Genomic DNA, 23,866 nt, shown 5'->3' with positions numbered 1-23,866 from the left:
CTGGGCTGCAGGCGGCGCTAAACTGCTGCGCCACTGGGGCTGCCCCAGTGTTTGACTTTTGATTTTGATGCAGGTCATGATTTCAGGGTTGTGAGATTGAGCACTGTGTCCAGCTCCGCACTCAGTGTGGAGTCGGCATGGGATTCTCTTTCTCTTCCTCTGCTCCTCACCCTGCTCCCTGTTCCCGCACATGTACATGCTCTCTCTCAAATAAATAAATCTTAATAAAAAAGGAATAAACAGCCATTTAGAAATGGTTCATGTGTTTTTTTCTTAGCTGATAAATTTGGCCCACTTCTAATTTGGATGCTTTCTCCTTTGCAGTTTCCTTCTCATGTTTTTTAATACTTTGACAGTCTTAGAATAGGTCATGGTCTTCTCTGTCTCCGTGTTTGCAACTGGAGTTTCTTCCTCCCGACACTCTGCTGTTTCTATAAATCAGCTACATTTTCAAATCCATTAAGTTAGCCCTTTTTTTTCTCTCTTCCTTGGGCTTTTCATATACTTTATTCAGATTGGATCATGCTCTATACCATTTACTTAGAAGGGTTTTTGCTAGGCCCCTTATCTTTCATGGTACCAACATTACCCTCTTGTGTTTTTCCATTAAGTCTTTCTTCAGCATTTCTACTCACTATACCATCTGCTAATTTTTTTTTTTTATTCAGTTTCTACCTTTGAGACCACTTTAGATTCTGTTTATGGGATTCACTGAATTTCAGCTTTATGTAATGCTCTTGTTTTAATTAGTCATATCTGTTAATCCATTTATTTGATGAGTACTTTCAATTCAGACATACTAAATAAAGGCATGGCTTGGGAGTCAGCCAGACTCAGGTTTAACTCCAGATATCACTATTTACTATGTGATTTCAGCAAGTAACTGTTCTGAGTTTCCCTTTATCATCTACCCATGTATCTAATATATGTTTCTGAGTGCCTACTATCCACCAGGCCACCTATAGCTGATTGTGAATAAAACAGACAAGATCCCTCCTATATTTAATTTACAACCTATTCAGGATTTTATTTCCATATTGGAAAATGGTATTAAATATCTTCTTAATGAACTATTGTAAAATACAATGATAAGGTACTAGAAAGTGCCAAGCATAGTGTGTGGCACATAGTAAAGATGATGATTATGATTATATAAATGGAAAATGTCAGAGATAATGCTTTTGGTTATTATAAATACTCTACATTTCTTACATTAGAAACTTAACCTATTTTTTTGTTTAAGTCTTTGTCTTATTTTTTGCTTTTCCACAGTAATGAGAAAGTCTGTTTTTATGTATTTATGTTAAGTTTACCTTTAATAGTTATTAACCACGCACTCAACTAAGGAACATTCAAATACATTATTTCATTTAAACCTCACAGTAATTTTGTTATTTAGAAAGTTATTTCCATTTTACATAGAAGAAAACTGAAGTTTAACGATTTACCAAGCTATACACATTAGAAGAACCAGGATTTCTATTATCATTAGTAAAGGGCAGATTCTGGATTCCAATTTGGAACAAGTAATAAAGGAGTTTAGTGGAACAGAAGTAGGGTAGGAGAAAGGGAGCTATAAACATAACAAGTTTTTTTTTTTTTAAGATTTTTATTTTATTTATTAGCGCACATAACAAGCAGGGGAAGTGGCAGGCAGAGGAAGAGGGAGAAGCAGGCTCCCCATGGAGCAGGGAGCCGACATGTGGCTTGACCCCAGGACACTGGGACCTGAGCCAAAGGCAGATGCTTAACTGACTGAACCACCCAGGTGTCCCATCGCACAACCATAGAAGTTTTAAAACTTTTTGCTAACCTGCATTGCCTCACGACTTATAATGCTACTTTTCATATGTTCTGTGAAATCTGTTAATTATGGCCATTTTGGGGTTCTGTGTATCTTTTTCTTGAGATTGGTAGTGAGTATTGGTTATTAGTATTTTATTGGAATTTACTGTATTGTTTTCTGTTTTGGGAAATCCTGTGTTTCTCCTTTACTCTCACACTACTACCACACTTACCAAGATATGTGGGTTTTTTATTCCTCAGACCAAGAAATTCTTTAGACAGCAGCTGTGTACAGTTTAACTCAGCTTTGACAACTGTCCATCTAGAGATACATCAGATCTTAGAGGTTAAGGGCTTATTCCTGTGAGACTGATCCCACTTTCAGATGCCAATTGCAAGTAGTAGGTCCCCAGATTACCTATAGGCTCTGTCTGACTTCACTTCGTATCAGATTCTCATGACCTTCTTCCCCTTAGATTTATTTTTTAGAATAGCTCAAAGTATTCAAATTGGGACTCAAAGTATTCTTATTTCGATTTACCACTCTATTAAAGATATGATAAAGAATGTAGATGATCAGCGAGGTAAAGAGATATGTAGGGGAAGGTGCTGGAGGATCTTGAGCACAGGAGCTTATGTCTCCATGGAGTTGAGGGTGTTGTCTCCCTCCCAGTATGTGGATATGTTCAGCAACCTGGAAGCTTCTTGAATCCCATATTTTTAGGCTTTTTGTGGAGGCTTTATCATGTAGGCATGTTGATCATTAACTGCATTTCCAGGCCCTCTTCCGTTTCTGGAAAATGTGAAGTGGGTCTGGAAATTCCAAGCTTCTGATCATGGCTTCATCTTTCTTGTGGCCAGCCTCCGTCCAGGAGCCCACCAAGAGTCACCTCAGGAGAACAAGAAACACTGCTATCACCCAGAAATTATAAGAGGTTTAGGAGCTGTATATTAGGAAGTGGGATCAAAGATCAAATATTAGAACAAAAGATGCTCCTAGTGCTCTTATCACTTAGGAGATTATGAGGATTTTAGGAACTCTGTGTCAGGAACCAGGGGCAGAGACCAATATATATATTTGCTGTTATCTCCCAACTGCCAAGGTAGAGTCTTAAGAGGATCTCAAATACAAATTATTCCTCCCTACCAGTTTATGTTTCATGGTACTTTTGCAAATTGTTCCCTTTCTGTTTATTCATTTGTGAATCATTTTATGTTTCTTAACCCATAATGTGATATAATTTTGGCCATTTACTTTAACAGAAATTTTAATTAAGGAAAACTGATACAAATATATAGTGACAATTGAGATATTATTTAGCTTACCCTTAAAAAAATGGATAGCCTTTTGTTTAACTGATTCTAGGGATATTTACTAAGGACAAATATTTATTAAAGGCCCTTTTGCGGATAATGTTGTGTTCTTCTAAATAAGTACGTTATCTTGCTTTCTGTATACATATGGTTAAAGATAAAGATAGTTATCAATGTGTAAATGAACAGAAATCACAACTGTTTGCTTAGTAAGGCACTGAATCAAAGTATACTCTTATGTAAATGAAAGGTAAGTACATTGATAGGACTTTGAAATAGGAAATTAATGTTAAAACTTTTATATTGAGACCTCATGGCTTGGGAAGAAATTATCATTTTATGATTAAATGGAGGATATGATGAAGCTTGGATTTTATGATCTTTTTGTATAATACTAAAGAGGTATTTCACAGGTTGTAAAGTGAAAAATAACATTTTTTAGATCCAGTGAATTAGCTTGAAGAACTTTAAACTGGATATAGTAATACAAAGTTTTAGACTGTATTAATAATAGACAGTGATATTCAGATTCCACTGTGTAAGAAAATACTTCTTAAGATGTCTCATGAAGTGTTTCCTAGATCAGGTACTTAATTAAGTTTTTATATCTATGGTAATGTTGCAGAGGATTTACCTCTTTCTCATGGAAGAATTTGAGAATCATTATAGTTAAACTTTTCTGAGTGACAACACAAAGAAAGAAAGAGTTTCAGCTAAACTACATTTCTATTTTATCAGTCTTAACAATCTTTGGCTATAAAATTAGAAACACTTCATAAAGTGTTTCAAAATCAGTACAAGCTAAAGTAGTGATTTTATACACATTTAATTCAAAGTTACTAAAACAAAAAGTTTTGCTAAGTAGCTTTCCCAGTTTAATACAGTGTGGATAGCAGCAACTGTTACGTTTCACTAACAATTGGAACTGATAGCTAATTTTTATTGACTACTTTTAACCATTTAATAATTCCTAGAATGAGAAACAACAGGAATATTGAAGTGAAAATGTCAGAAAACTTTGGGTTCACATGTCACCAGGTTAGAAAATACCCTCTATTTGGCATTACCACACTGAAATTCTTAGAAGTAGGCATTTGTCATTTCCACATTACTAATTCCCCCTCTTTTTTTTTTTTAATTATCATTATTGACATACAATGTTACATTAGTTTGTGTACAACATACATAGTGATTCAACAATTCTGTATGCTACTCGGTGCTTATCATAAGTAGAGTCACCGTATGTCACCATATAACATTATTAAATATTATTGAGTTGACATACCATCTATCTATCTACCAATTGATGGACATACCATTCTGCCCAGAAGTTTATGCAACTCTTTACTCTATTGAGCAACTATTGTAATACAAGATAAGTGATGTTAGAGATTTCAAAATGAAACCACCACTTGAATGACAAGAGGTTTTTTTTTCCTTAGGATTTGTCATTGGATTCAGTACAGATTTAGCCTAACTCCTACAGTTTCTCTGTGGAAGGGTAGTTGGTTGATATTTGTAATGATTAACAATCCCCAGGCAGTGAAGAATTCTAAAGGTCTTTTTGATTTGTCAAAGGTTTGTATTATATTCAGTATTATTGTGTTAGTTGGATTTGAGTTTTTCTTTTCTTTTTTCCATAGTGGGATATATCCTATATTTATATAGAGTCATAAGACTACCCATTATGTGAGAACCACCCTTGCTGATAGTAACTTTAAGATTATTCAATTTGTAAATGTTCTACTGTACAGAACAATTGGTTACTATTCTGGGGAGTGGAGGGAAAATGAGGTTATGGATAGGAGAGTAGAAAGTTCAGCTTCTACAATTGAGTTGTGGGTTGACTTAACATAATCAACATTTCTATCATTGTTTCTCTGTGAAATATTCTCAGAGTTCTAAAGACTCAGTGTAATTTACATTATATACTTTGGGAAGTGAAAGTTCGAATTTGCCTTAAGTTGGTGCCTCAAGAAACCATTTTACAGTGGTGCTTTTCTTCATAGTTTTATGCTTTGATTATCAGTTTTATTCTGATTGCTTAAACATTAATAATTCATTCATATGCAATCCAAATAATGTATAGCAACTTCCTATTAAAACATTCCAACCCTGTCATGGTAGGAATTTGCTCCTTATATTAGGAAACCTGCATGGTCAGTGTAATTTGAATGTTTTAAATTAAGATGTAATTTGTTTTATTTCACCTAACCTGTTCATATTTTAATTTTTATTTTCAGTCTGTCTAGTAATTATGATGCTCAGATGAAGAGCCTCTTAAGGATTGTGAGGATATTTTGTCATGTCTTTCGAATTGGTCCATCCTCTCCCAGTAATGGAATCGATTTGGGCTACAACGGGAATAAAACTCCAAGAAGCCAAGTGTTCAAGGTCAGAAAAATATATGACATTATTAGGAAGATAGATGAAAAAGAGATGAATTGGACAAAGCATGCTTTCATTAGTCAGAAACCTCATAAACTAAGTTTACTTCCTACTCATATCACATTTTAAGTTAGGTACACTTTTCTCCTTTCATTTCTGTCTAATCATTAGAAATCCTAAGTGGTGAGCTTTCTTCTGTATTTTTCTTGTAACTAACATTGTAATTCCATTAGTGTATTTTAAGATTAAAGATACTTAATTTTTAAGTCTACTTTTTTATTGGGTTACAGGTAAATGTGACAATATGCAGCCATCATGTGTTTTTTTTTTTTAATTTCTTATTCAGAAGGAAAGAAAACATCTAGTTTTCTTTTTTTCTCTTGTGTCTATTTTTTTAAAGTTTTAATTTTAATTCTAGTTGGTTAACATACAGTGTTAAAGTTAGTTTCAGGTATACAGTATAGTGATTCAGCAATTCCATACGTCTCCCTGTGCTCATTATGACAAATGCACTTCTTAATCCTCATCACCTATTTAACCCGTCCACCTCCCCTCTGAACATAATTGTTCTATTTAGAGGTTATTATCATGTGTGTGTTATGTATGTGTATGTGTTTTTGAAGTAAGCTTACGTTCATTTCCTGGATTTACTACCAATTCTTGAGATCACTTCAAGGAAAAATCATTGAGATATTTTCTTTGCTTTTTTTTTTTTTTTTTAAAGATTTTATTTATTAGAGAGCAGGAGCAAGATGGAAGGTGGAGAGAAGGATGTGAGGGGAAAAGGGCAAGGGAGAAGCAGGCTTCCCGCTGAACAGGGAGCCAGACACAGGGCTGGATCTAAGCGGAAGGCAGATGCTTAACCAACTGAGCCACCACCCAGGCGCCCCATATATTCTTTAAATATTTTGTATTGCATCAGCTGCTTCCTGTAAGACCCAAGACAATGTTGCCACCCAAATCAAATTAAAATTTTACGAACTAAGCAAAATGAACGTGGCTATAATTGCTATTGTTAAGGCTTTTTTGTGGCATTTTATTTTTAGACAACTCAGATGTTGGACGAATGTGTAATTTTATAACTGTTTTTGTGTTATTTTTTAAAGGTAATTTAAGGGATTTTCATAGCATAAAATTTGCTTTTGGGTTCACAAAGGCTTCTATTTCTTTAGTCTTTTGAGTATAAATACAGGTTATCTATCCAAAAAGTGATATAAACATTTTTATGTGCCATTTCCTCAGATTGATAGCTTTACTGTCTGTAAAATTTAAAGTAAAACTAATGAACTATGCTAAATGATTCTTTTCTTACACAGAAATTTTTTGGGCACTTACAGATAGGTGTTTTGGAAGTATTTTGACACTAGTAGATTTTTTAATAACCTAAAATGGATATGATAGGCTTTCAGAAAGGTTTGTCTTGCATCTGTTTGCTTCACTATTTTTTTTTAAAGAATTAGTATAAGAAAGAGTTTGCAGCTGTGTGTGTGTGTGTGTGTGTGTGTGTGTGTGTGAGAGAGAGAGAGAGAGAGAGAGAGAATGTTTCTTATTTTTCCTTCCCTTTTTTTTCCCTTATTGTGCCACCTCCTGGAAGAAGTCAGTTATACATCTTCTTATAATTCAAATTTTGGCTTTTTACATACCACTTCTTCAGCACTTCTTGTGTCTGTTTTTTAAAATAGTGTTTGGAGTGATAACTTGCTATCCTTGCAAATTTTGAATCTAAATATTGTTGCACTGTTTTGTCAGTGTTGTTTTAAGTGAATTTTACTGCTTAAACATTCACATTCCATGCAATTATTCTTAATGTATTCTTGTGTGGCCCAGGCTGTTGGTTACTGAATCTAGGCTTGATTTCATTTTCTGCTTATCCTCTCTACTTATGTATAATGATGAATACAAAATAAAATCAGGTATAAATAGAATCACTGTTACCCAAATTGCATGTAGGTTATATTCACTCTTGTCTGATGTCTTTGGTGCTGTCGTTAAAATTTAAGTCTGCCATGTGTTTGCTAATGACATCAGAAAATAAGTTGTGTGCTAATTAGTAGCCTCTGTGTGGGAATTTAATGCTTGACTTAAAATGTTAGTTTTCTATCTAGCCCATCATTACAGGTATAATAGAGTAGAAAAGGCTATCACTGGTTTTCTTTGTGCTTTTCTTTTATGAAATCTAAACTCTGTTTTTGATTGTCATATATCAATGACACATATAATATAAAAAGTTCCTTTTGTTAGTTTCTTTTTTCTTTTTTTAAGGTAATTTTTTTTCCATCATTGACAACTACTTATACCTCTGACCACTCATTTTCTCTTAAAATTTGACCTTGCACATTAGTAAAATATTTTTATTACAAAACTCACCTAATTTTTAAAAAACATTAGATGTTACTATTAAAACATATAGGCTCTTTCATATAATTGTGTGAGTTAAATGTAGACTGGAGGATGACAAAATGATCTGCCCTCCAACTTACAAGGATAAAATATAGAAACTGTGTTGTCATCTGTGTATATAAAGTCTTCGGTTCACTGTGGGGTGATTCACAGTTGTAAAGATCATAACCATTTCCTGAGTTCCTGCAATGCTAGATTGGAAATACCATCTTAATTTTTACCACATTTTGTCTAAGGTAGCAGGTGATCCCTACTTTCTATTTCATTAACTAGGTACTCTGACATGTCACTTTATTGTTAGGATTAACTAATGGGTTTTCCATTAAGTATGAGTGGATTTATAGGCCACGTGGTTTTAGTAGGTGAAATTGTTTAACATCCTGTTACTAGTTTTCTGATTTATCTAAGAAATCCTTTAAGTTAATCTTAACACTTAGCCATTTTTTTCGGTGTTAAGAGATATATATCTAGTGCCTTGGGAACTTTGGGGCATCTGAGGGAGAAGGTAGTTATGGTTATTGAAGCAGTGGGAGCATGGGGAAGACAATTTAGGCTTCCTGAATCTTGATATGGGGTGTGTGTGTGTGTGTGTGTGTCTGAGAGAGAGAGAATAGTAAGCTGTGACTATTAACACTTTCATAAAATTATAATTGGGTCTATTTGGAAGACAGAAAAGATTGAGAAATTTTTTACATTAAAATCTTATCTTTGGGGTTATAACTTTTGATATTATCAAATTGAGAATAGACTAAGAGAAAATTTCAAGACACTATTAGAGAACTTAAATTAGTAATGCTTTCCTATAAAATCTGTGTCTCACTCTGGTATATGGATATTAATAATTTTTTGGATATTAATAATTTTAACATTATCCAACAAGTTGAGATTTTTATATATAACAGCTTTGAAATAGGACCTAAAATGTTTTGAAAATCATGTATGATAGTCACAGCATTGTTACTATGTGTAAAATATATTTCTGTAGTAAAGACTATTCCGTAATATGAAATGAAGCAGTATTTCACAATGCCAAGAAGCCTGCTAATGGCTTCTATAGTCATTGATCCATTTTCCATAGTCATTGACTCATTTTTCAGTAATAGTTGATATATTTGTATCTTATCTAATGTTTTTATCATTATTATTTATAGATATAGAAAGCATCATAGATAAGCTTTGCAATAGTTCATTTTTTGTCTGAGGCTGCTACACCACAGTTAGAAATTAAAGTTATTTTCACAGTTTTCTTTTTGTTATTGAGGCATGAACTGAAAAAAATCTTCAAAGGGACAACTCTCTACGTAAAGATACCTTGAGGTTGGAAATTAGTTTTAATGCATGTGTGAATGAAGAACGAAAAGATAGGGAAAAAGATAGGGAAAAGAGAAAAGTAAAGAAAGGTCTAAGATGACTTACCACTTCTTTTTTCCCTCAATCTCTTTTAATTTTTGCTATGTTCCTTTACCAAAAACTCTTTCTAGAACTATTATTTTTACACAGATCTGGCTTTTAAAAAATTGTTTCTGGATTATTCAGAATTGACCTTTAATTTTTATGCATTGTCAGTGTTTAAAAGTAGGATTGTTGTTGATTCAGTCTTAGAGCTCTCCTCTGTGTGAGCATTTAGGTATCATTTCTTGCCTTAGGCTTCATCTCCATCCAGTGTGGTCATTTTCTAGGTTTTTAGCCCATCTCATTTAGAGGCCAATTATTCCTTTTGCCTTTTGTTTCAAGAAGTCTTACATTCCCACATGTTCTTTCTTTTTTGGAAGTTCATTTGGTGACGTAAAACTAAAAGTTTTGCTAGCATAAAAAGTTCTTTTTCATCTTTTACAGCAGGTTTAATGTTTTGCTCATGAGGAGAATAAAGACATTTTCGGTGCAGGTGGCACATCAGTGTTTATGGCAGCTGGTACTTCTTGCACTTCCTTTCAGCATCTCAGGGATCCTGGATCTCCCAACTGCTGTGCCTGACCATGGAAAAGCCTTCTTTGTGGGGGACAGGAGTGCTTATTTCAGCCTCAGAGTATAATTAGTTTCTTACTTTGCTTAACTGTTGCCTAGTGTGTACTAACTAAATATTTGTTAAATGAAGCAAATAGGTTTTTGTTGGTGATAGTGGGGGCTTTTTGCTTTATTTTGTTTTGTTTGCCTCTTTTGGTTTGTTACAGTGATGACTTGGGCTGATCTAATCATTTGCAAATGCAGTAAGTCAAATATTCTCAAAAAGAGAATGTTCTGGAAATCTGAAGAAAGGCTGAACATATAGCAGATGAATTTGTTAGAAAATAATTGTAGGGGGGATGAGTTAAATGGGTGATGGGCATTAAGGAGAGTATGTGATGTGATGAGCACTTAGTGTTAAACACAACTGATGAATTCTGGAGCACTACATCAGAAACTAATGATGTACTACTATATGTTGGCTAATTGAATTTAAATCTTAAAAAAAGAGAAAATAACTGTAAAGAATTTCCTGGAAGAACAGGTTGTTTAAATATTCCCTAAACTTCCAAATATATTTGTAGAATCTATTTCCATAAAGTAAGATTTTAATATTTTAATCTTAAAAAGTAACATTATTTCTTTTGGTTGAAATATTGTAGGCATGGGTCTTTCTGAAGCACATGGTCTAATGTGTAGCATTCTGTGATCCTATAAGAAACAAAAAGGAAGAGTAACTTTTATATTTGCAGAAAGACAATTCATCATTCTCAATAGGAATGTTTAAAGTAGGGATCCCTGGGTGGCGCAGCGGTTTAGCGCCTGCCTTTGGCCCAGGGCGGGATCCTGGAGACCCAGGATCGAATCCCACGTTGGGCTCCTGGTGCATGGAGCCTGCTTCTCCCTCTGCCTATGTCTCCGCCTCTCTCTCTCTCTCTCTCTCTCTCTCTCTCTCTCTCTCTTTCTCTCTCTCTCTGTGACTATCATAAATAAAAAAATTAAAAAAAAAGGAATGTTTAAAGTAGTGTAGGAATAAAGGAGCATTTAACTGCTATCCTTGCCACCCCCCCATAATTGTTAAGTTTTTATTTGGGGTTAAAAATGTTCTAGCGGTCTTTTTTCCCCCAAGTTCTATTGAGATATAACTGGCCTATAACACTGTGTAAGTTTAAGGTGTACAAGTGTGATAATTTGGTACATGTGTATAAGGTCAGTTAACACATCCTTCTCTCATATTATTACCATTTTCCTGTTGTTATGATGAGGACATTAAAGCTTAACTCTCATAGCAACTTCCAAGTAAACCGTACAGTATTACTAACTAGTTATGGTGGTGAATACTAGATCACTGCTAGCTTGTTGTTTGATAGTATTTCTCCTTGTTAAAAATTAATGGGGGACGCCTGAGTGGCTCAGTGGTTGAGTGTCTGCCTTTGGCTCAGGTCGTGATCCTGGGGTCCTGGGATTGAGTCCCACGTTGGACTCCCCACAGGGAGCTTGCTTCTCTCTCTGCCTGTGTCTCTGCCTCTCTCTGTGTCTCTCATGAATAACTGAATAAAATTTTTAAAAATTACTAATTATTAGGGATGATGTATGTATTTAATTTTTTTTAGTACTTGGTCCTATTGTAGCTTTTGTGATCACATAATATATAAAAAGGAATTTCATTTGTTGTTAATTTACAAAAGATATTTCATTATTCTTAAAAGGAATATTTTAAATAGTGTAGAAATAAGAAACACTTTACTCTCTCCCTCTTTTTCTTTTTTTAAGCTGTTAATCTTTACTTGGAATTAAGAATTTGCTGGTCAGTATTTGATAATTACTAGTTATTAGAGATGGATTTTATGTATATGTGCATGGAAACATGTATGTGTATATATAAATATTACATCATATTTTTAACTTTACCATAAAATTTTCAAAATTCTGTGAATTACTTGTAAAAAAAGAGCACAGTAAACTTTTTTTAAAAACTTATTTCTTTTAGTAATCTCTACACTCAGTGTGAGGCTCCGAACTCTGAGATCAAGTTGCATGCTGCACTGACTGAGCCAGGCAGGCACTCCAAAACTAAGCTGTTTATTAAACTTTTTTAGAAATTCTAGTTTTTCTAATTGAGAAAAGATTTATAATTGAAAATTGTTGACACATGAATATAGTAAAGGTTGGGGGATTGTATATATAGAAGTAGTATATGTTTTTAAAGCTAAGTTTTTGAAAAATTTTATTTATTTATTTTTTATTATTTTTTTATTTTTTTGAAAAATTTTAAAAGAGGATAGATTGCTTATAAATTTTTTTGTTAGGCTTTAGTTTTACCTTTTTATCCCAAGGAATAAATTTTTGCTATAAGCAAAGAAATTGTTATTTATGTGGCATTTATGTTTTTGTTACTTACCTTTAGGCATTGTTATGACATTAACTTGGGAAAATAGAAATCTCTAGAATAAATTTTCTCTTTTATATTATTTTTTTGTGTGAGGTTTTTTTCTCCTGGAGTTTAAGAATGATGTTTAAAAAACGCTTCTGTTTTTCTCCTAGCCTCTTGAATTGCTTTGGCACTCATTAGATGAATGGCTAGTTTTAATAGCTACAGAATTGATGAAAAACAAAAAGGACTCCACGGATATCACTTCTATTTTACTGAAACAAAAAGGCCAAGATCAAGATGGTACTTCCATTCCTCCATTTGAACCTCCAGGACCTGGGAGCTATGAAAATCTATCCACTGGCACAGGAGAATCTAAACCAGATGCTCTTGGAGGGAAACAGGAAGCCAGTGCAGACTGTCAGGATGTTATTTCTATGACAGCTAACCGGCTAAGTGCTGTCATTCAAGCTTTTTACATGTGCTGTTCTTGTCAGATGCCTCCAGGGTAAGATTTCTGCTTATTATTTCCTTTTCTGATAGATGAAGAAAAGCTATGATTTTTTTGTAACTTCAGTAACAACAGATAATAATTTGTTGATTTTAGGTTCTGTGTTGATGTTTTATGATACTTTACTAATCTAAAAATATTTGAGTTTTAAGATTATATAAGTTATTAATTAAAGATCCTCACTTTGTATAGGATACTTAATTATGTATTCAAAATGTATAGAGCAAAGATGTTTAAAATTTCAAGATTTTTAAACAGTTACTGTTTTATCTTATAAATTGACTAGGTATGCCTCAGTTTCTTAAATTTTTGTAAAGACAGTCCAAACCCATATCCTTTTTTTTTTCTGTATAGAAGCCAGTCCATATCTGTACATCATTATGAAATTTGCTGTATCATCAATTTCTCTGTGTTCTGATTGGTTTTTTTATCACCCACAGAATGACCTCACCCCGTTTCATTGAATTTGTCTGCAAACATGATGAAGTTTTAAAATGCTTTGTTAATAGGTAAGGCTTTCTTGGATTCATGCATTGCCCTCGTAGACTTTTATTTCTTTACATAGTTTGTATCTCAACAGAAATAATGTTATTTCTATTACTATTCAAAAAATGCGCCATGACAAGTAAAACTATTATAAGTGTGGATTAATATTTTTTCCTGCTTCAGTATCTGTATATCTGAATTTGCATTTGACTTAATAACAACTCATTCTTCCTGTCCATTCAAACAAATTATATTTTTCTTTTAGAAATCCCAAAATTATATTTGATCACTTTCATTTCCTCCTTGAATGTCCTGAGTTGATGTCAAGATTCATGCATATCATAAAAGCACAGGTAGAGATTTCTCTTAATCTTTTTAGTCTGTCTAATGAAAATTTTTAAAATTTGAGTGCTATTTAATGATGTTAATTATTATACTTGGACCTCCTGCTATAAGAAGAGTGAAATTGCCTTATTCTTTATATTAGTATGTGGAATTACATTAGTATGTTGCTTTAATATGAGGAGCATTTTTTTTTTTTTATCTTTAAGGAGGTGTGTATTGAGTGCCCACTGTGCGCAAAGACAACAGAATACATTGCCACATTTCCTGAAATGGGTTTCATGGAATATTTGTCCTATAAGATTAATGATCCTTGAGAAAAGGATTTTATCCCCAAATGCATTTGGAAAATATAATAATATCTCTGTTGGAGATTTATAAAGCATATCAACAGCTTGTTAAAAGGCTTTGAGAAGCCCTTTGCCTAAAATAGTGATTAAACTTTTTTAATCCTCCAAATTTATTTGACCTGAGAGCCTTTTCCCTAGTAGCAAAGTTCATTCCTCATATCTCATGTTTCATGACATTCTAGGGAAAAGGTTGTTTTTGCCAGCTGTGTAATTTGGGGCACGTTTCCAACATCCTTGAGTCTTGGTTTCTTCATCTATAAAATAGAGATAATGATACCAATTTCACAAAACTATTGTGAAGAATAAATATAATTGGTATGTATGTTCAATAAATGGTAGTTATTTGGAGATAGAAAGCATATGTCTTTTTTCCAGAAAGATCTTAATTCATTCTAGCAGGGGAGATAATAAATGTACCTATGAAACAGTAATTATATTATTATCTAGTTGTTTAGAAGTTTAAGGGAGGAAGACCTTGCTTTTGCCTGTTGTAGTAAAGGAAAATTTTGAAGAGGAGGTGTATTTTCTGCTGGACCTTGAAAAATATTGCAGAATCTTGCTGGGAGTAAATGAGGAAGATGAACATTCTAGCCAAGATATGGGTCAGGGCTTGTAAATGGAAAAGTGTATAAAATTACAGTGGCTGAAACAAATTTTGTGTAGGTGAGGAATGAGATGTAATTCTGGAAAGACAGGTTGGGATCATACTTTGTTAAACCTTGATTGCCACATTGCAAACCTTTGTTTTCTAGACTCTCAGCAGCCCCTGGTAACTTTGCTTCAGGAGAACGATACGAGCTTGGCAAAACTTCAGGAAATAATTTGTCAAAATTGTAGGATAGACTGGAGGCTCTGGTTTGGTTAGTAGTCATAGATACTGTAGGTGTTTTTAAATGTCTTTAGGGACACTGAATCTTTCAGAAATTAAAGAAAATTAAGAACTACTTTTTATAAAATTATACATGTGTATATAGCTATCCTTTGACGTGTTAAAAACAATAATGTAAAAGAGAAGGTAGTAATAATAACTTATATTTATTAAATGCTAACTCTAGGTCAGATATATATTTGCTTTACATGGTTTTTTTTTAAAGATTTTAATTATTTGAGAGACAGAGACAGCGACAGAGAGCATAAGCAGGGAGGAGAGGGAAAAATAGGCAGCTTGCTGTGCTGGGACCCCAATGCGGGGGCTCGATCCCAAGACCCTGGGATCATGACTGAGCTAAGGAACACGCCCAACCAACTGAGCCACCCAAGTGTCCGACATAGATTATTTTCATAGCAATCATGCAAAGATAGGTACTCTTTAACTGAAGAGATTAAGTACCTTGTTTAAGTCATTCAACTACTAAGTGAGAGAACAAGATTTTAAAAGTCTGTTTTTTATTTTTTTATTTTATTTTATTTTATTTTTATTTTTTTATTTTTTTTTATGATAGTCACACAGAGAGAGAGAGAGAGAGAGAGGGGCAGAGACATAGGCAGAGGGAGAAGCAGGCTCCATGCACCGGGAGCCTGACGTGGGATTCGATCTCGGGTCTCCAGGATCGCGCCCTGGGCCAAAGGCAAGCGCCAAACCGCTGCGCCACCCAGGGATCCCAAAAGTCTGTTTTTTAAATTCAAACTATGTAACTCTAATCTAGGGCAAATGAGATTATGGGTGAAAAAAGCTTCTAGTTTTTTTTTTTTTAAGATTTTATTTAGTTATTCATGAGAGACACACAGAGAGGCAGACATAGGCAGAGGAAGAAGGAGGCTCCATGCAGGGAGCCCGATGTGGGACTTGGTCCCCACCCTGAGCCAAAGGCAGATGCTTAACCGCTGAGCCACCCAGGCATCCCAAGCTTTTAGTTTTTGAAAGAGATAGTTTGTTATTTTTAATATTATCTCTGCTTTTCACTTCTGTTTTCCTCTTCCTTTCCTGGACAATTTAGTCAAAAGCATCTGCATTAAGCTGTCCACCTCTTTCACCACAGAGGAGGTTTTGTTGCCTGGCCAGGGTAAGGAAGGGGTTCACATGCATAGTGGTAGCCAGCCTAGCGTGGGATTTTGGAGCTTGTGTGTGGTAAGGAGATTGTGTCGAAGAGGGGCCCAGCATAGAGATGTGAGTTGGAGCAGCACATGCTGATGTCCAGTGTAGGGGATGGTGACAGGTGCTCAGAGTAGACTGACAGAGCCTGAGTAGGGTAGAGGGCATCCATGCAGTAAAGTGTCCATGTCAGTGACAGGAAATTGGGTTATATACAGGGTGGGGCAGTTTATCAGATAAGTAAGTGTATTTATTATGGGAGCTTGGTTTCTTAGTATTGGAGAAAGGAGTTTCAAAATGGAGGAGAATAGAGTGCACTGTGTGCTGTTATATTAGAATTGAAGATATCGGTGTGAACTTAAAATTTTTAATGTAGATCAATAGGTAAACCAAACCTGGCACCCAGTTCTTGGCCCAGAAACACCGTTCTGAATTAACCAGGGCTTTTTGGACAAATGATTAATTTCAGGGGTAGGTCAGGGAAGTACAAAATGAGCCTGGAACCTCTTTTTATGCAAGAAAGTTGTTCAAAGAGTGATAGGATTATGTCAGAATGACACAGAACCAGCTTGAATGGACACTACTGGCCAAAGGTGAATAATTTGAATATCTAAATAAATAATGATGGCAAAGTATTATAAATAAAATTAGAATCTGTAAGTCTATATTGAAAAAAATTAATAAATGGGAAGTTTGATGAGGGGTGGGGTGTTTTTACAATCTCAGGGTATCTACTAATAGGATGCTTAAGAATTACAAAGATTAAAAACCTAAGTGGAAAACTTGGCAGTGATCAAAATAGGCATATGAATATGCCAGCTGATAGGATGCACTGAGGAGAATGTGGCATCACTTCCTTGATATTCCTGCCAAAGATATACACCCTGAATTTAATTATGAGAAGAACATCATCAGACTGACTACAGTGGAGGGACATTCTCCAAAATAACTGACCTGCAGTTTTTAAAAGTATCAATCAAGGTCGTGAAAATTAAGACACTGAAGAACTGTATCAGGGTGAAAGAGACAGGACAACTGAATCCAATTCAGGAGTCATTTACACTGTGAAGGACATTATTAGGGAACAGATAAAACTTAAAATGGAATCTAAGAATTAGTTATAGTAATGTATCAGGGTTAATTTGTTGATTTTGATGGTTATGTTTTGATGGTTATGTAGGAGAATTGTCTTGATTGTAAGAAATACACACTGAAGTATTTAAGGGTGATTGGATATCATGTTGGCAGCTAACTCATATCAGGGAAAAATGCTTTGTACTCTTTTATATTTAGGAATTTTCTGTAACTTGGAGGTGGTTCACAAAACCCGAAAAATATAAAAGAACAAAATTACCTGTGGTAAGGGATTGACTTTTTGTTCTATTGGTGGCTTTTAGGTGGCCTGTAGTTAAAGGGAGAGACATTTTGTATTGCTGTACAAATGCTTTTAAGAGGAACCTCTGTTGGGTCGCCTGGGTGGCTCAGTGGTTGAGCATCTGCCTGTGGCTCAGGGCGTGATCCCTGAGTCCCAGGATCGAGTCCCACATCGGGCTCCCTGAAGGGAGCCTGCTTCTCCCTCTGCCTGTGTCTCTGTGTCTCTCTCTGTGTCTCTCATGAATCAGTAAATAAAATCTTAAAAAAAAAAAAAAAAAAAAAGAGGAGCCTCTGTGATCAGTCTTGTTTTACAAATTATTTTATGGAAATGCAGGTACTCAGAAACTTTACATACAAAACGTGCTCTTTGACTATTTAGGTGTATATAAATGTGTGTGATGTTTTGATTCTTACAGATCATTTATTAGCTTTTGAAGGTAACATTTTGTACTTTTTATTTTTAAAATTTTTTTATTTTTCTAAATATTTCATTTATTTATTCATGAGAGTCACAGAGAGAGAGAAAGGCAGAGACATAGAGAGAGAAGTAGGCTCCATGTGGGACTTGATCCCGGCCCTCCAGGATCACGTCCTGGGCCGAAGGCAGGCGCTCAACCACTGAGCCACCCAGGTGTCCCACATTTTGTACTTTTTAATGTTTCATTTGAATTATTTTAAAAAATGCCATTTGCTATTATTTCTTGGTTCACTTGTTATAGATAAAGGTTATAGTTTATTATCTTACAATGGTGAATAAGTTTTCTGTCATCTTCCATCATGTTAAATAATTTTAACACTGTTCTGAGTGATGAGAACAATACTTACTTTTTGAACATTCTGGATATTGAGTATTTTCACATGTTCCTTAACCTCTTGGTGCTACATTTTTCTCCTCTGTGACCTGGGGATGTTATGAATCCCTTTTTCTCAGTGTTGGGAGGATTATGTGTAAAAATATGTGTAAAGTGCTTAAAACGGTACCTGGTTAAACAAGTGCTTTAAGAATTATTAGTTAACTAATTATTGCAATTATTGTTATATTCTGTATTTGCATTATTTCATTTAATCCTCACAGCTCTTGAATTTCCCTATTTTACAGGTGGGAAAACTGAAGTTCTGAGAGATTTAGTAATTCCCCTAAGATCACAAACCCAGTAGTGACAGAACCAGGATTCCAAACCATATTTATCAAACTTCAGAACCCTCACTTGAATGTATCACCTCTGTGTAATGTTTTTTTCTCTCCTCTTTTACCAGAGTTTTAGAAATAATCATTAAAACTGCAAGCACTTTATATTCTAGTTTGTTTATTAAAATTTATATGCCCAGTAATTATATGATAACAGCAGTACTTTTTCAGTGAAAGAATATTAGAATTATGGACAAAATTGTACAGTTAAGTCTTATTTATTTATTTATTTATTTATTTATTTATTTATTTATTTATAAAGTTTATTTTGGTAATCTCTACACCCCAAATGGGGCTGGAACTCAAGACCCAGAGATCAAGAGTGCATGCTTCTCTGAATGAGCCAGCCAGATTCCCCAATACATTTAACTTTTAAAAAGAGAGCATTTACTCTTTTTTACTGAAAGAGCAGGTATTAAAAGGCAGAAGTTAATCTCTCACCAGTTACCTTCATAATAATATTTTTATTAAGACTTAATAAAGTAATGTTTAAGCCTTTTGAACCAAAACTAGTATATAATTTAGCTCACATGAAGAAATTTACTAGTGTTCTACAAACTGCCTCAAAGATACCCTTTGTGGTCTTGGATATTGATCATACTTAGTTTTAAAACTCTTGGCCTTGTGTTATTGCACCACCTTGGTCCTCCTTTGTCTTTTCTAGCTATGTGTATCATTCAGTAAGCAGATTCTCAGTCCTAACCTGTGATCGTAAACTCTGTTCTAGGTGTTCTCTGTATCTTTAATCTCTTGAACAAAGAACCTTACTTTGTGTCCAAATCCAGATCTGTTCATGACTCTATTTCCAGTGCTTCAGCTACAGCACTTTCCAGTGCTAATTTCCAAGCTCTTAGTAAGTACTAAGTTACATCCCAAATAACCCGAGATTCAGGTTATATAAAACCTCATTAATTATCCTTCCACCTCTGCCCCTAGGACTATGGGGGTAGATTGTGAGGGGAGAGTATTCCCCGTTTAAGCTGTTTCTATCATTAAGTTCTATCCCTAGAGATCATCTCTTTTCATCTTTATTCAAAGGAGTAATGTCTTTCAGATTTCCTTTTTGTTTCTCTTTCATCCTATGACCAACTCCTTATCACCCAATACTTAATAAACTGCCACTTAGATGGTCTCCCTTTAATATTGCTTCTACTCTCATTTTAATGACCACATTTATCATGTTATATCCCTCTGACCAAATACCCACAATGGTCCCTGTATTCTTCACTTGATTCTAAGGATCCATAATTATGTCCTTAAGTGTACTTATACAAACTTATTTCCTTCATTATGTGTAGGGATAGGACTCTGGTTATGGCAATTACCTTAACTGCATCTTCTAGGGAGACGTACAGTTTTTCTTTCTGTGCCTTTTTTTTTTGTGTGTGTGCCTTTTTTGTTTTTGTTTTTTTTCTGGACTCCCTTAGCCTGGTGTGTCTCTTCTCCCTGCTTGAGCACATCTTACCCAGCTTTATGTCCTGGCTCAAACTGTGACTTCATGAGTTTTGGACTCTCCTCATCTGCATAGTTTCCTACATTCTTAGTGCGCTATACCATGAGAGTGGAAGTCTGTACTTCACCATTTAGAACGTGATATTATATACATATTGTTTGTCCTATGTTGGCCTTATCTCTTTAACTGTATTAAGAAGTTAAGCTGTATTAAATAATTTTTAACAATGAAGTTGAGATTTTTAAAGCTGTTATGTTACCTGCATTAGGTATGTAATACTTCCTGATTAATCATAAAAACTACAAGTCACTTGCAAGTTTGCTTATCTGACATAAAGGTAGAAACTTCTTTACTGCAGGAGATCTTATTATTCAGTTTTTAGGGTGGAGGAAGGGAAGAAAAAGGGTAATAGTTCTTTTCTAGTTGCTGTATGTCTTCTGTTGTGTGTCAGTCTCATCTTACCAATAACCAGTGTCATGGCTACATCTGCCCTTGTGGTTCTGAGTGATACCCTTCAACAATAACCATGAAGACTTTGAAAATATAAAGGTTTATTACTTACAGGACCTGGAAATTACTCAGCATACCTAGGGCCATGCTCTGAGGTCACAGGTAGAGAGAAAGAGCACTCCTGAGCCTGGGGTTGAGTTAGGAGCTAGGGTTTTGAGGGCTCACTCTTTATTGGTGAATTTAAAACATAAGAGCAGGAATTTAAAGCATGGGAAGAGAAAAAACAAATTCCCCAAATGGTTAATGACTAAAATTAACCTAGATCTCTAAAACAAAGGAACCTCAGTATGTTGAGGTGGTCTGGCACTCTTAATCTAGTTTTGTGGCTGGCAGTGTGCCCCCTCCCCACCCCCTCCTCATGATAGCCCATCTTTGGAGCGGCTGCCACAGCAATCAAAGTTTAAGTCAGGCACTTGCATTATGAAAAGGAAATAAACCCAAACAACTGTCAGTTTTACAGACTACTCTGAGGCATTGGAGTCAATAGTGAGGACCTTAAGTGCCTGGGTAACTGATATGCTAAAGTTTATTGCAGGGCATTTTGTAACCCACAACATACACATCTAAATATAATTATAATTGCAAAACTTAATAATTATGCAGGCAGTAGTCCGAAATCCAGTCTGTAGCCATTGTCTCAAACTTGAAAGGTCCAGCCATGAAAATAGATCAGTTAATTAAAAAGTTGTATCTCATTTCAGGAGATGGTCATGCAAGTGGATTCCCAAAATTAGGCTTGTATTTGTAAGAAATCAGGTATTTAATAAAAGGCATTTCTATGGAAACAAAGGAAAAATAAAGGCTAATGGTTGGAGCAAATTATAAACCAAATCTGAATCCTGGAGGCAGGATTTCTAGATGTTAGGCTCAAAGCATCTTTGCAGTTTGGATTTTCTGATGATGCCATCAAGTGTTGAGATAAACTCACTATTGCCCACACAGCAACACGTGCAAATATTGTCTATATATGAAGTATTGTAATGATTTTTCTGAAGTTTATATCAGGTTATTCCATTCTAGCTCTCCTGGCTTTGGGAAAAGGGAAATTTTAATTTCTCTGTGATTCCAAGTCAGAAGGGTGGGAGAAAAATAGGAAGTGTCAGTTTGGAGAGTTGTAGCCAAATACTGGAAGATACTAGAAGAGTTCCTGATCTGGTTCAGTTTACAGGTGAAAAACAAAACCTCAAGGACAATTAAAAGCACTAAAATCTGATATTCACAAAGGTGTATTACTGAAACATAATTTTTACTCTCTGTAGTCACCCTCATTTCTATCAGAGATGAGGAAAATAAGGCTAAAGGGTTTGTTAAGAAAGGCCAGTCTCTTTAAACCTGGCCTGCTTATTTATGTAAGTGCAGCATGAATAGCTATTGATCATGTAGTAAGTCAGCTCTGGTGGATTTTTTCATAAGGAGTCTCAGATTGAATTTTTAAAAGCTACTCAAGGCTGGGAAGCCAAGCCAAGGACTTGATGTCAGACTTCACCTATAATACCAATAGATTTGGGTGAATTCCTCATTTTTTGAGGTTCTTAAAATATTCTGATGTTCCGGGCCTGCCAGGAAGTGACTTTCCTCACTCATCTGGTAAGGCTGCTGGGAACCCTATAAGTAAGGTAAAACTTATTTTCCCAAGGGGCTTAATTGGTTCCATAAAGTCAGCCTTACTTTTTTAAAGCTGTTTGGTCATATCTGAATCTATGCATATCTCTCTCAAATACAACATCCCGTCCAAAGCCTTTTTTTTTTTTAAGATTTTATTTATTTATTCATGAGACAGAGAGAGAGAGAGAGAGAGAGAGAGAGAGAAGCAGAGACAGGCAGAGGGAGAAGCAGGCTCCATGCAAGGAACCTGACGTGGGACTCAGTCCCGGGACCCCAGGATCACACCCTAGACTGAAGTCTGTGCTAAACCGCTGAGCCACCCGGGCTGCCCCATTCAAAGCCTTTGATAGTATAACCATTGTTTCCAGTTGTGTCGTGATACAAGAACAGATTATGTTAATAACTATGCTACTGTGAAAATTTAAGAATACTCAGAGTTTCCAAATTCTGGAAGGATCTTCCAAATTCTGGAAGGATCAGATGAAAGGTAACAGTGATTGTTTCATCTTTGTTCACAAAGGCATTCTTTACCAAATTGCTGTAAGTAGCTTAAGAGAAAAAGTTTCCTTAAGTTTGGAAAACAGAAGATTAAAGAACCAACAGTGTTTCAAAGAAGACTCATAAAAAATTATAATCATTCTCATCAGTTCATTCAGTGCCAGTGATTCTTCATCTTAATCTTTTGTTAGCAGTTTTATGAATCTAGTTTTTCCTTAGAGTTCTGTCCTTTCTTACCCAGTTCAGTGATATGATCTGAAAGTTATCAGAAACTTGGGTTTGTCAGTGTCCTTTCCAGGAATCTTCTTGAAGATGAAGAAGCACTTGTACAAAAGCATCAGAGTGAAACAGTAACTGGAAAGGATAAAAAAACTAAAAGACTTAAATATGATAAAGATAAAAGACTTGAAAATGCCCATGTTTAAAGATCTGATGAGAGTTAATTATAACACAACTAATAAGGAAATTTGGCTATTTCTGTGACACATTGTAAGATGATAACTGGAGTGATGGCTGAAAACATTTTGTATCAGATTTTTCGGAATTCAGTAGAATTTCTTGAATACTTATATTGATAGCATATATCCATTCATACAAGGATATCCAAAAGGAAGGTTCAGCATTCTTATTTGACAGTGCTTCTTATGTAGTTATCATAGCAAATAAACTAAATTCACTGTTTCTCTTTTTATAAAGGGAGTGAGCAGATCTTTTGAGATGTTCCAGGGGTTCTGTAGAAAATTCCAGAGTTATTTCCAGGTCAGAAATACATTAGTTAGAATTTGATTTTGGGAATTTAGTCAAAAACATCAAAAGGTTTTGGACATTTGACTAAATAGGATCACAGATAATTATGAAACAATAATTATCTACTTAGCCAAAATGACAAAAGATTTTTAAAGGTATATACAGAAGATTACATAGTTAAGAGCAAAATTCAACTACTTTAATATTGAGAAGATGCTGTTTGCTTAAGTAATCAAAGACCTGATCAAAACAGCATGAAGTACAGGTTAATTATTTTGATAAAACACAGAATCTTTGCTTTCTAGCTAGATTACTTAAAAGGTAAGTCAGAAGCTTTCATAATCTGTTATCAAGAACTGACCAGTACTTCCAAGAAAACTTTGTCCTTTTAGCACATGAAAGAAAATTATATAAGCATAGTATTGATATTAAAGCTTATAAAAACAAACAAACAAACCCTTGTAAACAACAATTCGATTTTAGTCAAGTCAACCACAAGGTAAAATTCATTCTTTCTTCTCTACTTTCTGTACCATTTTATCCTTTATTTTCCTCTTTGCCATTCTG

At 34.7% G+C, this 23,866-nt stretch overlaps 1 protein-coding gene across 5 annotated transcripts in view; it reads left to right on the top strand.

Annotated features, from left to right (window-relative positions):
• HACE1 (HECT domain and ankyrin repeat containing E3 ubiquitin protein ligase 1) overlaps positions 1-23,866 on the top strand; it is a 110,951-nt gene that overhangs the window by 51,733 nt on the left and 35,352 nt on the right. For 3 of the 5 annotated variants that reach the window (XM_055329969.1, XM_055329967.1, XM_055329970.1), the window contains 4 exons: positions 5,343-5,493; positions 12,376-12,710; positions 13,154-13,222; positions 13,465-13,552. In XM_055329969.1, coding sequence (XP_055185944.1) covers positions 5,343-5,493; positions 12,376-12,710; positions 13,154-13,222; positions 13,465-13,552 — 643 coding nt within the window. Of the gene's footprint in view, positions 1-5,342; positions 5,494-12,375; positions 12,711-13,153; positions 13,223-13,464; positions 13,553-17,216; positions 17,283-23,866 lie in introns of all 5 variants that reach the window. The other 2 variants (XM_055329968.1, XM_055329966.1) reach the window with 1 other exon arrangement.

This window comes from Nyctereutes procyonoides, unplaced genomic scaffold (genome assembly GCF_905146905.1).
Source record: "Nyctereutes procyonoides isolate TBG_1078 unplaced genomic scaffold, NYPRO_anot_genome, whole genome shotgun sequence".
NCBI classification, from domain to species: Eukaryota; Metazoa; Chordata; class Mammalia; order Carnivora; family Canidae; genus Nyctereutes; species Nyctereutes procyonoides.
This window is presented reverse-complemented; position numbering and strand designations above follow the sequence as displayed.